Here is a 14,385-nt window from a genome sequence, read left to right on the forward strand (position 1 = left end):
ATTGTTCCGAATGGTTCCATAAACATATTCCAGGGACAGCTGGATTCAAGAATACCTATTTCCATGGCCAATTTTTCCCAGCCTGAAGCAACCTGGGTTAAGGTCATAATGGTGGTGATGACTCAACCCGCTCTTTACAGGCTGCCGTGTGCCACTAAAACACACCATTAGACCTTTTAAAATCATTTAATAACCACATAAGTGTGATTATTTGATTATTTAAGATAACTATCATCATTGTGCACTTTACCTTTAAGCAGGTGTACAATAACCATTATTATGTCTTCCTATTAAGTTTTAAGAGGCACTTTTGGCCAGCGGAGAAATTAAAATGGTCGTGCCCAACTGAGTCTGGTTCTCTCAAGGTTTTTTTTCTTCACTCCCATCAGGTGAAGTTTTTTTTCCCTCTCCACTGTCGCCACTGCCTCGCATGGTTCAGGATTGGTAGAGCTACGCATCGATGAATTTGCTCTTCAGTGTTTGAACTCTCAGTAATGATTAAATCACACTGAACTGAGCTAAACTGAACTGAACTGAACTTAAACACTAAAACCTGAACACACTGTTTCAGTTACTATGACCATTTATGTGAAGCTGCTTTGACACAATCTACATTGTAAAAGCGCTATACAAATAAAGCTGAATTGAATTGAATTGAACTTGGTTTTATCCAAAGCTGTATTTAGTCAGTGGATGCATTGCCTGTGGATCAAACCCATGACATTGGCTTTGCTAGTGCATCGCTCTAATGTTTGAGCTGCAGAAGTGCCCTTTTTATTGTACTGTAGCAGTGTATTGTTTCAGTGCTCCATATTTGACTGTCTTGGGAGATTTTCTGAATCGGCTCAGAGATCACAATAAGCTCCGTGTTCACTTTTAAATTGACATTGCTCTTAATGTTTTTTGCCAGTCCTCCAAACCTCAAAGAAGTGATGAAATATTTTCTCAAAATCTGGAGAATGTTAGAAAACCATCTTTTCCCCCTTTGTTTGACTTTTCAAGGGATAGTTCACCAAAAAAAGAACTAAAATACCTCACCGTTTTCTTATGATTTTCTTATATTTTCTTATCTAATCACAAAATTAGATATTTTGAAAAATGCTGGTTGATGATACTTATCGACTTGACTTGGAAGTCAATTCTTCAAAATATCTTATCTTGTGTTCAACTAAATAGAGAAACTCAAATGTGTTTTGAAAAAGCGAAGGGTGAGAAAATGATGACAGAATTTTTGGCTAAACAATTCCTTAATTCTTAGTCAATTGTTTAATTTTATGACAATACCTGTATCCAAATTTCTATTTACAATAAGTAGATAGATGGATAGAGGGATGATGGATATGATACATGGAGGGATGAATGGATATGGTGGATGGATGGATGGATCGATCGATAGATAGAATCTTAGTACATAAAATCATATTTTTATTTAATCTTATTTTTTAGATCATTTCCAACGTTTCAGCATAATAATACATACGTAATTAAACAGATTTCTTAAAAAAGTGAAACTGTTATGACTCCATTTTAAAATCCTGTGATAAGCAGTCATGTTTACGTCTAAAGATTTAATTTCATGGTGCTACAAAAGCAGTTGTTACACAAACACATTATTATTCATTATTCAAGGGAGTTTTTGTTTTGCTTGCATTTCATTATAAGAATCCATTTAAATGAGCTGCCATAATAAAGTGAACATACTAAAGCTATTCAAAATTGACTGAAGGAGGACAGCATGTCTCTGCCCACACTGTTGAAAGGCTTATGCAACGGTTACATAAAATATAACAACATGTCAACGTCAAAGAAAAGCTTTAAATACGCTATTATACAAAAAAAAATATTTCCATGCTGCACTTTTTTGTTAATGCACCTAATAATGTTTGATCAGACAGTTCCCAGTCAATTACTGTTAATTGCTGTATTCGCAGTTGCACCGTGCCGAAGAGGCCAGTAACAAACGGAAGTGGAGTTTTGGTGAAGCTTCAGACCCTGTGACTGAAGAGAAACTCAAGCTCATAGAAAAAGAGATGAAGGAACAAGAGACTCTGATTCAGGGTTACCATCAGGTAAGTCTTTCTCAAGGATAAAAATGGAGAGAAAAAATGACCATTTTATGCCATGACTGATCAGTCAAAAAGCCAAAATGTTCAGGTGATCTACAGTAGAGAATATTGCATTGTGTGTTAGCTACACATGTTTTTTTCCCCAAAATGAATCTGAATGTCTTGCCCTCTCATAATTTTCACAGCAGTCATTAAGTTTTTCATGTTTTTACTGAATGTTCAACATTGGTGCCACTTTTTAGATTGTTTAAATGCATTATTGAAGGATTGGGCTTTAGTTTCAACAACAACAAAAAATCTTTCTGGCTGTAAATATTCCAAGGAAAGAATGGAAAAATTTTAACTTTATAGTTGGCCAAGCAAAATTAGTTGCAGGATTAGTCTTAAGGTGTGGATAGTAAATGTTCTTAACTTGTTTACAGCTCTAGTTGAATTAAGAATAAGGGGAGAATATACTTTTTCCAACTATAAGGAACATGGATTTTTTTTTGCGCAGATGGTGTTAACAGTTGTTCATTTGTGCCTTGCAAAATAATTTTTTTATTTAATTGGAGATCATCTTTGAATATTATTAGTATTTTCTTTAGCCCTCTCTTTTTTCTCATTATCAAGCCTCGTATTAAATAAGGAATTCTAAAACTAAACTTAATGGGTATGCCTTCATCAGACGGACGGACGGACGGACGGACGGACGGACGGACGGACGGACGGACGGACGGACGGACAGACAGACAGACAGACAGACAGACAGATAGATAGATAGATAGATAGATAGATACACACATACATACATACATGCATGCATACATACATACATACATACATACATACATGCATGCATGCATGCATGCATGCATACATACATACATGCATACATACATACATAAATGCTTACATACATGCATACATACATACATACATACAGATGTGGCTATTGAGAATGTGCTAGTAAATGAACGTGACCACACGCAGTGCTGCTGTACTGCGCGGCACAACACAAAATGGTCTAACACAAGAAAGACATGACCAGATGGATGGATGGATAGAATTGTAGTACATATTATCATATTTTTAAAGACCTTATTTTTCTTATCTTTCTTTTCTTATCTATTCTTATCTTATTTTTTTTAGATCATTTTCAACATTTCAGCGTAATAATACATATGTAATTAAACAGAGTTCTTTTAAACTGACACTATTATGACTCTGAATTTGTAATAACGTTGGTAATTACTTTTCACATTTCCTATAATTACCAAAGTACTCATGCCCTTTCCATAAAACCAAATCCAATTAATTTTTATCTGGAACTGCGTTTCATTCTAATGCTCGCTCTGAACATATTTGCATTTGAGTCATTAGTATTCATATGCTGCAAATACTCCCAGAGCAAAACATGTCTGAAACTTATTTCCGCTGCTTTTAACAGGAGAACGAGAAGCTGTATCTGCAAATGAAAGCACTCCAAGCTCAAAGCAAACAGAACGAGGAGGCTTTGTTCATGGAGAACCAGAGACTTCTCACTGAGCTCTCCTTCGCTAGGTCAGTGCTCTCAATGTGTCATAATACATATCACAGCAGGTTTGTACTGCTCATGCTGTTCTTTGCAGCAGCTGATATAAAAGCACTGAATATTCATTCCCCAGGGACCGGATGAACACAAACAACATTCAAAGAACCATCAGAGAGAGAAGCATTGTTGACCAAAGCTTCAACATTGCAGAGTTGACAAGTCAGGTACAAGCTGCACAGGTAAGTGAACAGTAGCTCTCCTCCAAAACCTAGCAAACTGCCTACGTAGACAGAATTTAACATCCAAGGTCTGTGTGTTTAGAAAAAGGAAGAACGGCTGCAAGAGGAGGTCCGCAGGCTGAAGCAGGAGAAACAAGCTCTGCATGTAGATCTGGAGATGATGAGAAAAGAGAGGGATCTTGCTAAAGTTCAGGCTGTGTGTAAATCAGGTGAGCACTTCAGATATCAAAGTGTTACCGTCTTTTTTCACCTTATAATTGTCATCTTTAATTGAGCTGAGAATTGATTCAGATGTCCCAACTCCTGATTTGTTTCGAGCGCCGAAAACGTAGCATTTTGGAAACGCTGAAGAGGCCGTTTTCACTCTAAAATGCTGCTGCTCCATCTCAGTGTGGATGGGGGAAAAAGGAGACATCTTAAAACGGAGGCGCGGCTGCAGACATTCGCCTCTGATTGGGGCTTTTCCTCAATATTAAGTAGCCTACACACAGTCCTGCATCCTCTCCTTGTAAGTTCAGACTTCGCAAGTTTGATATGGAAAACTGACTCTCGAGAACATGTCGGTAAATCTTCCAGGGAAACAGTGTACTTTATAACCTTATTCACATCATCCTGGCTACGTTGTTTCACTCTCCTAACAATAAAATGAAAACATGATATAAGGAACTGCTATTTTCTTTTTGATATTAACAACTTAACAGACAGCAGAAATGTTGAGGCCTTGTGCTGCATATATGAGCATCATCTTCACTGTTTGAGCCTATAACATTACAGCCTCCTTTCATATACATTAAATATGCGAAACATACCCTCTCTTTTGTTGAATATCAGTTTTAATAATCAATAATGGCCATTCTAAAAGTATAACGTACAATAAGTTTATACATTATAGGAAATGAAGGCAAGCAATCAGTCAATATGCAGAATGTACATGGTTACATTGTATATTAACTGATCTTTGTGCTCAGTCAAAACACGTTACCCGAGAACAAGTAATAGATTCAAAAGACCAAAGTCAGGGAATATATCATTAGATATACACAACAAGATAAATTGAATATCACGTTTAACAAACAGTGAGAATAGATCCAGCGGTAGATCCTTGATGAACACTCCGACGAGCACAACTCTCATCTGGCTCATCTGGCTAGAGAATGTGTGTGTGTTCACATGATGTGCGTTTTCAGTGTTTTGGTGTATATGAAGAGTTTTTCAGAACAGACAGACAGACACACACACACCTCCTTCATGGTTTTTTTATTGACTCCGCAAAATCTATCCACCACAATATTTTGTGTTTAATAGTCATCTAAACATTGATAGGTTGGCTAAAACAGGGCTAAATTTGGGCTGTGAGTTCAATGGACATTTAAGAATAGCCCAAAACTAGACTAAATCATTAAAACACACAGATTAGATAGGCTTCACATGTTGTGTAGTTATTCATTCGTGTCATTTTTGATGACTAGTCTTGTTTTAAGCTATTCTTTAACTGTTCTTAGTTTTTCAATGATACATTTATTAGAAAGAAAATTTATCAAATTTAGCTTTCAATTTAGCCTTAGTTTAGTCAACAGTTTATGCTGCTGTAAATGTTTACTGTATGTAGCAGAGGCCAGCTAGTGAAGTGCTGTGCAGGCAAACTGCACTTTAATTCATCACAGTTAATTAATCGTGAAGGCTTCTCTAAGCCGCTTTCCTGTTGCACAGAACAAAACGAAACTGCTGCAATTAAACAAAGTAATGCCAAGTTACCAACTGTACCCTAGTTTAAAGTTTGAAGTATGTACACCGAGGCTAATACGCACACCGGATTAACTATATCAGCGGCCGTTCCCATATCACATCTTTTTCTGCTTGCAAGTTTGTTATCTCTAATGTAAGAATATATGACAATATGCGTGCACAAGCGGAGCAATGCGTCTTTCTGGGCGCACACAGTAGAAAACATCTCACAGTGAGAGTTATGCCTGCCTTCCGTTGCAATGTAAACAAATATATATGTGAGAGAATTATTATTAAAATGATTATGAATGCATGAACGCAGATGGCAACAGCAGTTGATCTAAATAGCTACTTAATATAAAGCTTGAATTTACATTAGACGTGATAACTGTGAACCCATGATTATTCTCCAGACTATATAATTGTACAACCAAAATCTATAATTGTTGCATCCTATGCAGATCAAAAAATAACATTTGAATGTGTCTGAATGTAGAAGAAAAAAAAAGTCTGTCGTACAATGCTCTGATATTATGTATTTTCAAAATACAATATATTAACATTTTAATGTAGAAAAAACCAACGTGGGTGTCTTAAGGAAAAATACAGCATATGGGCTCTTATATGTAGTTGTGTCATCACTCATACAGCAAATTATATCTCTCCGGCCCTTCATTTGGGATGCTTTTCATGAACTGGCCCCCATGACAAACTAATTGATATCCCTGGTCTAGGACCTCAATACATTACAGATATTCTCACTGAATACAAACTTAATAGATCACTCAGATCATTAGGATCAAGTAAATTAGAAATTCCAAGAGTTCAGTCAAAAAAGGGTGAATCCACTATCAGCTACTATGCCCCCTGCTGCTGGAATCAGCTTTCAGAAATGATCAGATGTGCTCCAACATTAGGCACATTTAAATCAAGACTTCAATCCCATCTGTTTAGCTGTGTTTACTGAGTGAGCACTGTGTGATATGTGAACAGATCATGTTATTGTTTCTTTCTTTTCTTTTTTTCATTCCTTTAAAACCTGTTTTAACACATTTTAATCTGTTTTTAATCATTTTTTTTCTTTGTTGTTTCTATTTTTGTAGACTTCCATTTAATGTTTCTTTTATTCTTGTTTATGTAAAGTGCTTTGAATTACCATTGTGTATGAAATGTGCTATATATACACTTGCCTTGTTTTGCCTTCTAATTGAAAAACCCTGTTTTAGCCTATTCTAATCTTAGCGGCAATAACCATTTTGCTTTTTCTGTCAGGCGATAAAGGTTTCGAATTGAAACTGCTCCATGACAAACATCGAGAAGAGGTCACAGAGCTGAAGAAAAGACTGCAGTGGTACGCCGAGAACCAGGAACTACTGGACAAAGATGCAGCCAGACTCCACGCTGCCACCGCTGAGATTCAAAAGCTCACTGAGCAGGTAGAAAAGCTAAAAGCGGAGGTTAGCAGGAGGGCCAATGAGCAACAAAGAAAGGCAAAAGAAAAAGCAGGTGAAGCAAAAAGAATCCAAGACCTAGAGCGACAGGTCAGTCACTATGACATGCTCTCTCTCTCTTTCTCTCTCTCCAGATAGCATTGTTGCTGTGGGTACTGCTTATTTAAGCCACGTTCTTTTTTGGGCTCGATTTCCTGAGCGCCAGAATTATTCAGCCGTGTCCTTGAGCAGCAGGCCATCTGTCTGGATAGTCAGTTTTGCAAACTCCTCTTAATGTTATGCTTTTTTTATTTGACTGATATTCATCCATCATATCTGGATGAATAAATTTAATAGCTTTCTCATACATTCTTTTGTATGAGTTTTGTTGTTCATATACGATCAACTCTGGCTTGCAACATTTCACAAACCCTTCAGTTCACCAACACATATACATTTGTTGTGCCTTCTATGATTTTCTATTATCAGCATTTAAAAAATATATATATATATATATATATATATATATATATATATATATATATATATATATATAATTACTACAGTCTTCAAGGTCACATGATCCTTCAGAAATCACCCTAATATTAATTGTTATTGTTCATTATTATTATTATTATTATTATTATTATTATTAATGGTAAAAGTAAAAAAAAGAAATAATCACTGAGGTAATAATTACATTTGAAACTCCATACAATAAGTAATAAATAAGTATTTAACCCATTTAACATTTATATATATATATATTATATATGTATATAGATTACACCAATATTATCATTACAATTCCATGCAAAACATCATGCCATATATTTCAGGTGTTCTGGGGTATTCAGTAGGGTACTGGGAAATACAAACTGAAATGAATTGTATTATTTAATAAAAATCCTTGCCATGGTCTGTGCATGACTCTGCATTCATGAAACTAATATAGTGGCAGCTCAGTCCTATTCACTCAGGAAAAAGACAGATTAATAGTAATACGACATAAAATAAAATCCATATGCTTTTTGTCTTTATGGTTAAAACGTTTATGGTGCATGTATGTATGTTCAGGGCTTCCCACACATAAACTTTACTTGGCAGGGCCACCCATGTATATATTAACGGCCACCCAAGTTTATTTGGTGACATTTATTTTTTACTATTATCATCCTTTTACTTTTTTTTTGTATCCACCCAAGAGCCAAACATCTGCGATCCATTAACCAGAAGACACTTTTCTCTTGCCCTACAGGTTTTTTACTTGTTGTTTGTTGAACTTGTTGTTTCTACTTGTTGAACCCACTTCTTGATTTAAAGAATTTTCAGATATTTGGACTTGAAATGAGACAAAAAAAAATCTTAAGTAAAGCATTTTTTGTAGTGCATCTATCACTCATGTTCTCATTTCCTCTCTCAGCTCAAACAGAAGGAAGAACTCTTGAAACGCAGGCATCCAAATTCTCTGCCAGCCCTGATTTTGGCAGCTGCGTCTACCGGGGCTGAAGAAGATCGACTGGATGTCCGTTCTCCTGCTCAGTCCTCTCAGACAGCGGCTTTGTTAGAGAGACGTGTTCATCGCCTGGAGGCAGAGCTGGAGGGCCGAGATGAAGCAGCCAAACGCAGCCTCCGAGCAATGGAACAACAGTATCACAGAATCAAAGTACTCTTTTCATATACAGATTACGTGTTCATAAATTTGCATATAAGGACTAAAAACACAGTTATTAAACTGGTTTGTACTGCTGGAACATGATATAGCTGGTTTCACTGTTCACAGCATTTCTGTTTTTATTTAGTATGGGGACACGTAATTCAAAGTATTTGTCTGTTTTTTAAGCATGTTTTTTACCAGAGCTCGCAGCTGGATCGATCTGTTTCCAGAAAATAAGTTTGCTGAGAAAATAAGGTTTCTATTTATAGTCTTAAGTGCACAGGGCTCATAATATGCCGTCTGAGTGGCATCATTTCATTCATTTCTAAACCCTGCTGTGTTCTACACGCCTTGAATTTAGAAAGAGATGCTGATTCCAAGTAATGTTGGATAGTTACTCTATATTTGGTCAGTCTTTGAAAGTATTAATTTAACAGTAAATTCACCAAGGCCGAGTTTTCTTTGCTTAAAAACACACAAAAACATATTTTTTAAATATTACTAGCAAAGATGGATTTTAACATTAGTTTGTCGTTAGTGCAGTCTTCATAAAAGCATTTATTTTTATCAAAGTAGAAAGCAGTTTTGCTGCTTCGTATAAATATTTTTGTGAAAAATGTAAAACAATTTTTCAGGGTTCTTTGATCTAAAAAGATCCTATCCCTTTAAGTTGGCTAAACACTTTGGTAGTTAGACTCTTGAGTCAGTAAAAACCGTCAGATCACACGGTTTGTTTTGTCGATTACGATAGTCACTATGTCAGATTATTCAATTTTTATTTTGTTTTATTTTTTATTAATAATATAAATAAAAATCTAAATAATAAATAAAATCTTGACTTGACATGTGTAACAAAATTGTGTGTTGCTATAACATTATTTCTTATCTCAAATTAATTTTATTTAATCTTATTTCAATCCAAATAAACACTGATGCTTGCTGACAATGACATGGATAGGATCAAACTTATGATTCCTTTTTAATATTAAGATGTTAAAAATGAAATTGAAAGCACATAAGCAGCAGCAAGGAAAAATCAGATGCTCGAGACATAGTATTTAAAATAATGACATATTCAAAAAATTGCAAATATATAACTGAGGTTTGTGATAAAACAATCACAGTAAAGCATTCATTAAATCCTTTTTTTCCACAGAGCGAAACAACAAATCATCCTTATAGTTTATAGTTAAGTAGTGGGGCGGCACAAACAAAAATATGATTAGTATATTTTTCTTGGGAAAAAAAAAAAAGTTCATCTTAATTTTAATGTATCTTTTGCTGGTCAGTTATTTATAAACAAGAATAACGAATAATATTTGAGGTGAAGCAATTCATAACAAATCAGCTGTATGCACCAAAACACGCACTGCCTTGAGATTTTGTTGGTTTGTTAAATAATATAATAATCTAGCCTAAATTAAATGAAAGTGAAATATTCACAGTTTTAGAGAAGCCTATATTAAAATGTTTTCACAATTAAAGACAAATTTGAATAAGCAGGGAATAATTTTACTTAATGTTTTAAATTTTTTGTTAATGTATTCGCAGCACTGAACATGTTCCCAGATTACATTGGAAGAACAAACTCTGTTGGAAGGGTGAGAGAACTCAAAAAACTCGTTGTGATGGGAATGTCTGCGTATTATTGTCAATCTGTCAGATAAAATTGCTTAAAACACCTTAATATCTTATAAAAGGTAGTAAAAGTTTGCATAACCAATGATTGATCTTATCTACCCATGACCCACGCATAAATAAATATGTAGCCTATTTTTTTGATTACCTGACCAGCGCATTAGCGGCAGCACCTGCTTATAAACGAGAAGTTCTGAGCTTCTATTGCACAGTCAACAACATGACAGAACTTGTCGTAAAGAATGAAAAAAAAAATTCAGTATGCTAGACTTTCTGTGATGGTGTCATGAGGCATCGCAGGCATGGTATCGGTTGTTGTGAACTATGCCACATTACACGAGGAGAAACGTCAACACGTCAAGAAAATCGTTTCGAAATTGTGACAAATTCATGTGATCTGACCGGGGCTTAAGTTGTGGTCATTGAGTTGTTTACTCACTTCAAAAATTTAATATTTTATTTATAGTTTGTGAGTAAACTTTAAAGGTCATAAAAATTTCATGTTTCATGTTTTTTTTTTTTGTTTTTTTTTTTTGTTTTTTTTTACAATTAAAGAAAGTTGATTAACTTTAATTAGCATGTTTAATATTTCATGAACATATTTTTAGCATATTGCTTGCATGGATTTGTATGTTTTACGGTAGATGCCAGAGCTGGCATGTACTAGATCAGGGATCACCAAACTTTTTCCTGGAGGGCTGGTGTCCTGCAGATTTTACCTCCAACCCAAATCAAACACACCTGAACAGCTAATCAAGGTCTTATATGCATACTTGAAACACTCAGGCAGGTGTGCATATAATAATATAAAAATATTTAAAAGAGAGATTTGTGAGGGTTGTACTTCTATATGCTGAGCGCTGTACATTAAATGCTCTGTATTTAAAGTCTGTCCCTAAAATTCCTTAAATTATTTTGTTCATTTTAAAAGAAATGTAAGTTCATTTAGTTAGACAAAAAATGAGGTACCTAGTAAGAACATCTTAAAGGTCTGGTTTGGAGTTTTGGAAGTCTTGGAGTTTTTGTTTCGATTATGTCTTATAAAAAGAATCTTAAATAGGTTTCAATCTAATGTATTTTTAAAAGAAATTGATAATCCAAAAAAAACAATTCACATAATATATAACGCACCCAACAATGAAAATTATGCCACCAATTACTAAGCCTTTCACTTGCTCCAAACCCTGTATGAGTTTCTTTCTTCTATTAAACAAAAATAAGTTATTTTAAAATATATTTGGAACCTGTAGCCATTGACTTCTACAGTATGTGTTTTTTTATACTATGGAAGTAAATGGCTACCAGTTTCTTACAATCATTAATTGATCTTCTTTTGCGTTCAACAGTAAAAAGAAACTCTTAACAGGTAAAATGTATAAAATTTCTGGGTGGATCATTTAAGCTTTATAAATGTAAATTATGCATGCAATTATGTCTGCATACAATATGTGTTTTTCTCTTCTTCAGCTCCAGTATGAACAGCAGATCTCAGATTTGGAGCAGCGTTTGTCTGAGAAGAGCCACAGCTATCCAGCCATCTCATCAGAGCTGATTGAATCCCACACTCAGGCTTTAAAAGCAGAGCTGGAGGAAGTGAAGGAGGTCCATCAGAAGCAAGTGAGCGTCCTCCAGGCAGAAGTGGACTCTCTGCAAGAACAGCTCCGCCGGGCCCAGGCTTCAACACAAACAGACAAGCCTGCCCGCAGCCCCTCACGCCACCAGCTCCACGCAGAGGCCGCACAGGCAGCCCGCATAGAGAGACTGACCCAAGAGCTGAACTCCAAGAGCCGCAGCATTCAGGAGCTGACCCGCACCATAGAACGTCTGCAGAGAGAAAGGAGGACCATGCTGTCAGGTCCTAGCCAGGAAAGGCCCAACAATGAGCCCAAGCGACATTTGAGCACAGCCAAAGACACAAAAAAAACCTCAGTGGAAACTTTCCCTCCGACTCAAGATGAGAGGGACTATCATCCTGGAGCCTTCTCAGGAACACACATCTCTGAGGTGCAGCTGGAAAATGATAGTTTGAGGACTAAATTAGAGGAGCTGGAAGTACTGAGAGAACAAGAGAAGGTTTCACTGCAGGCTGCGGTCACGCATGCACAGAATCAGCTTCTCAGGTAAACCTCTGGTAAAAATTTATGAAGTCCTCTTGTGGTTTGACTGTTACAGTCCCATTTGGCATTTGGGCTTGTCAAGCTCAAAATGAAAAGCAAAGAAATCCTGTTATTTTAAAAATCATCTTATGTGAAAAACTAAATGGTATTTAAATTAAATTAAGTACAACAAATATATGAACAATAATTAGCCATGATTTGTGTTTAAAAATACATTCAATTACATTAAAGGGCACCTATGATGAAAACCATCTTTTGTAAGCTGTTTGGACAGAACTGTGTGTAGGTATAGTGTGTTCACAGTCATATTAGGGTGATATAAACACAATAAGCCTCTTTTTTTAATTCATGACGTTAGAATTAGATCCAAATCCCTCCCATTTCGAGACCCACCACAAAGTGATGTCGGAGGCCAATCAAATTGATTGACAGCCGCGTATTAACATGTCTCCGTAGTTTGCATATAATCATATCAATAAGACAGGAGTGCACAAAGCAACTAGAATCTGTTCAGCTCTCTGTGATCATCAATCATCATCTGTGTGACCAAGAATGTGTTTTACTCATTTAACCTTGTGTGACTCATCGTTGCAGAAAGGCTTGAATTAACTCTACAACAAATACATCAAACAATCATACTGTATTTTTCTCACAAACGTTACGTGAGATCTGCTTCACGTTATGTGAGATCAGTGTGCTGATGCACACTGACAGGCATGTGGGAATGGTGGGTGGGGAGAACTAGCATTAAAGGTACAGGCAGCAAAAACAGCTACAATGTGTTCAGAGCAGAAAATCTTAACATTTTGAAAGCTATAATAAATAATCTAATGTGTGTTTTGAGCTGAAACTTTACAGACGCATTCTGGGGACACAAAAGACTTATCTTAAATCTTGAAAAAGGGGTAAAATAGGTGCCATTTAACTACTGGTAATTGGATAGAGCGATTAATGAAGAGGTAGCTAACACGTTACTATGAGCTATTAGATATGCCCATGTCATTAATCTCTGCTCACGTTTTCTCTCTTGTCTGTTTGTTGTAAAGAAGAAATTTTTAAAAAAAGCTGTGAAATATTGCATTGCAAAGAACAAACTAGTTTTAAATTTTGTATATAACTTGACAAATGGCCGTGGAATAAGCAGGATAATTAATGCCTTGCTGTGCATTAAATAGGGCTGTAACGATACACGATATGAAATCGAAATCGCGGCACTCAGATCTACGATCCTGTGTCGCGGTGTGATAAGGGAGAATCGCAACACACCCTGTGACTACCTTTCCAATAACGTCACGCGTGCCTGCAAAAGTTGAGCTAGTTGAAGAAGAACGTGAGGAAATTACATTACGAGCACTGCTCCGTTTAAGCCCTCGCAATATGCGTTTAACCGGGAGAGCTCGCACGCAGCTCTTAGTAAGGGACCGTCTGAATGTGTCAAGAATATCAAAAACAAAACCAACTTAACCCCGCTTGACAACAGACAACGGCAGAAACATTGCCAATGCTGTCAAAGCATTGTTGTTAATGTGGCTGTGCAGAGAGGGATGGGTGTTCACCAGATGCCCCGACTCTTCTGCAGAGGAAACTTTTCTGTAACCGTGCTGTTGTGCTTTCTGTTTAACCCTTTGGGAGTTAACGTTATGTGCTGACTGACAGGTGCGCAATGCGTGAGGACAGGAAACAGGACGAAGCTTTCAGTTAAGATGAACACAGTTTCTATAGTTATACTTTATTAATAGATAAAGGTATATGGCTCTGCATATAATCACTCTATCTTGCTAGAGTTTATAGCCGTTTCGCTTTACTTCAGGACGCATTAACGCCGCTCTGAAGATCTAATCGCTGTTTTAAGTTATCCAGAGCTGTATGAATGTACAAATCTTGAATATCACAATAGTATTAAATATTACAATTGTAACAACACAGACAGCAACACTTATGCACAATCGATACCCAGCTGATTCAGTCGTTTCATAAGAGGACCGAGCTTCTTCTCTTCT

General features: G+C 36.1%; 1 protein-coding gene across 25 annotated transcripts in view; it reads left to right on the top strand.

Annotated features, from left to right (window-relative positions):
* The window catches only part of cep162 (centrosomal protein 162), a 257,947-nt gene that overhangs the window by 238,216 nt on the left and 5,346 nt on the right, over positions 1-14,385 (top strand). For 20 of the 25 annotated variants that reach the window (XM_087285983.1, XM_087285988.1, XM_087285994.1 and 17 more), the window contains 7 exon segments: positions 1,932-2,069; positions 3,496-3,608; positions 3,713-3,818; positions 3,901-4,027; positions 6,816-7,084; positions 8,397-8,639; positions 11,736-12,388. In XM_087285983.1, the coding sequence (XP_087142109.1) occupies positions 1,932-2,069; positions 3,496-3,608; positions 3,713-3,818; positions 3,901-4,027; positions 6,816-7,084; positions 8,397-8,639; positions 11,736-12,388 (1,649 nt within the window). 25 annotated transcript variants of the gene reach the window in all.

The sequence above is a fragment of the Danio rerio genome, chromosome 16 (genome assembly GCF_052040795.2).
Source record: "Danio rerio strain M-AB ecotype USA chromosome 16, GRCz13ab, whole genome shotgun sequence".
Taxonomy (NCBI): domain Eukaryota; kingdom Metazoa; phylum Chordata; class Actinopteri; order Cypriniformes; family Danionidae; genus Danio; species Danio rerio.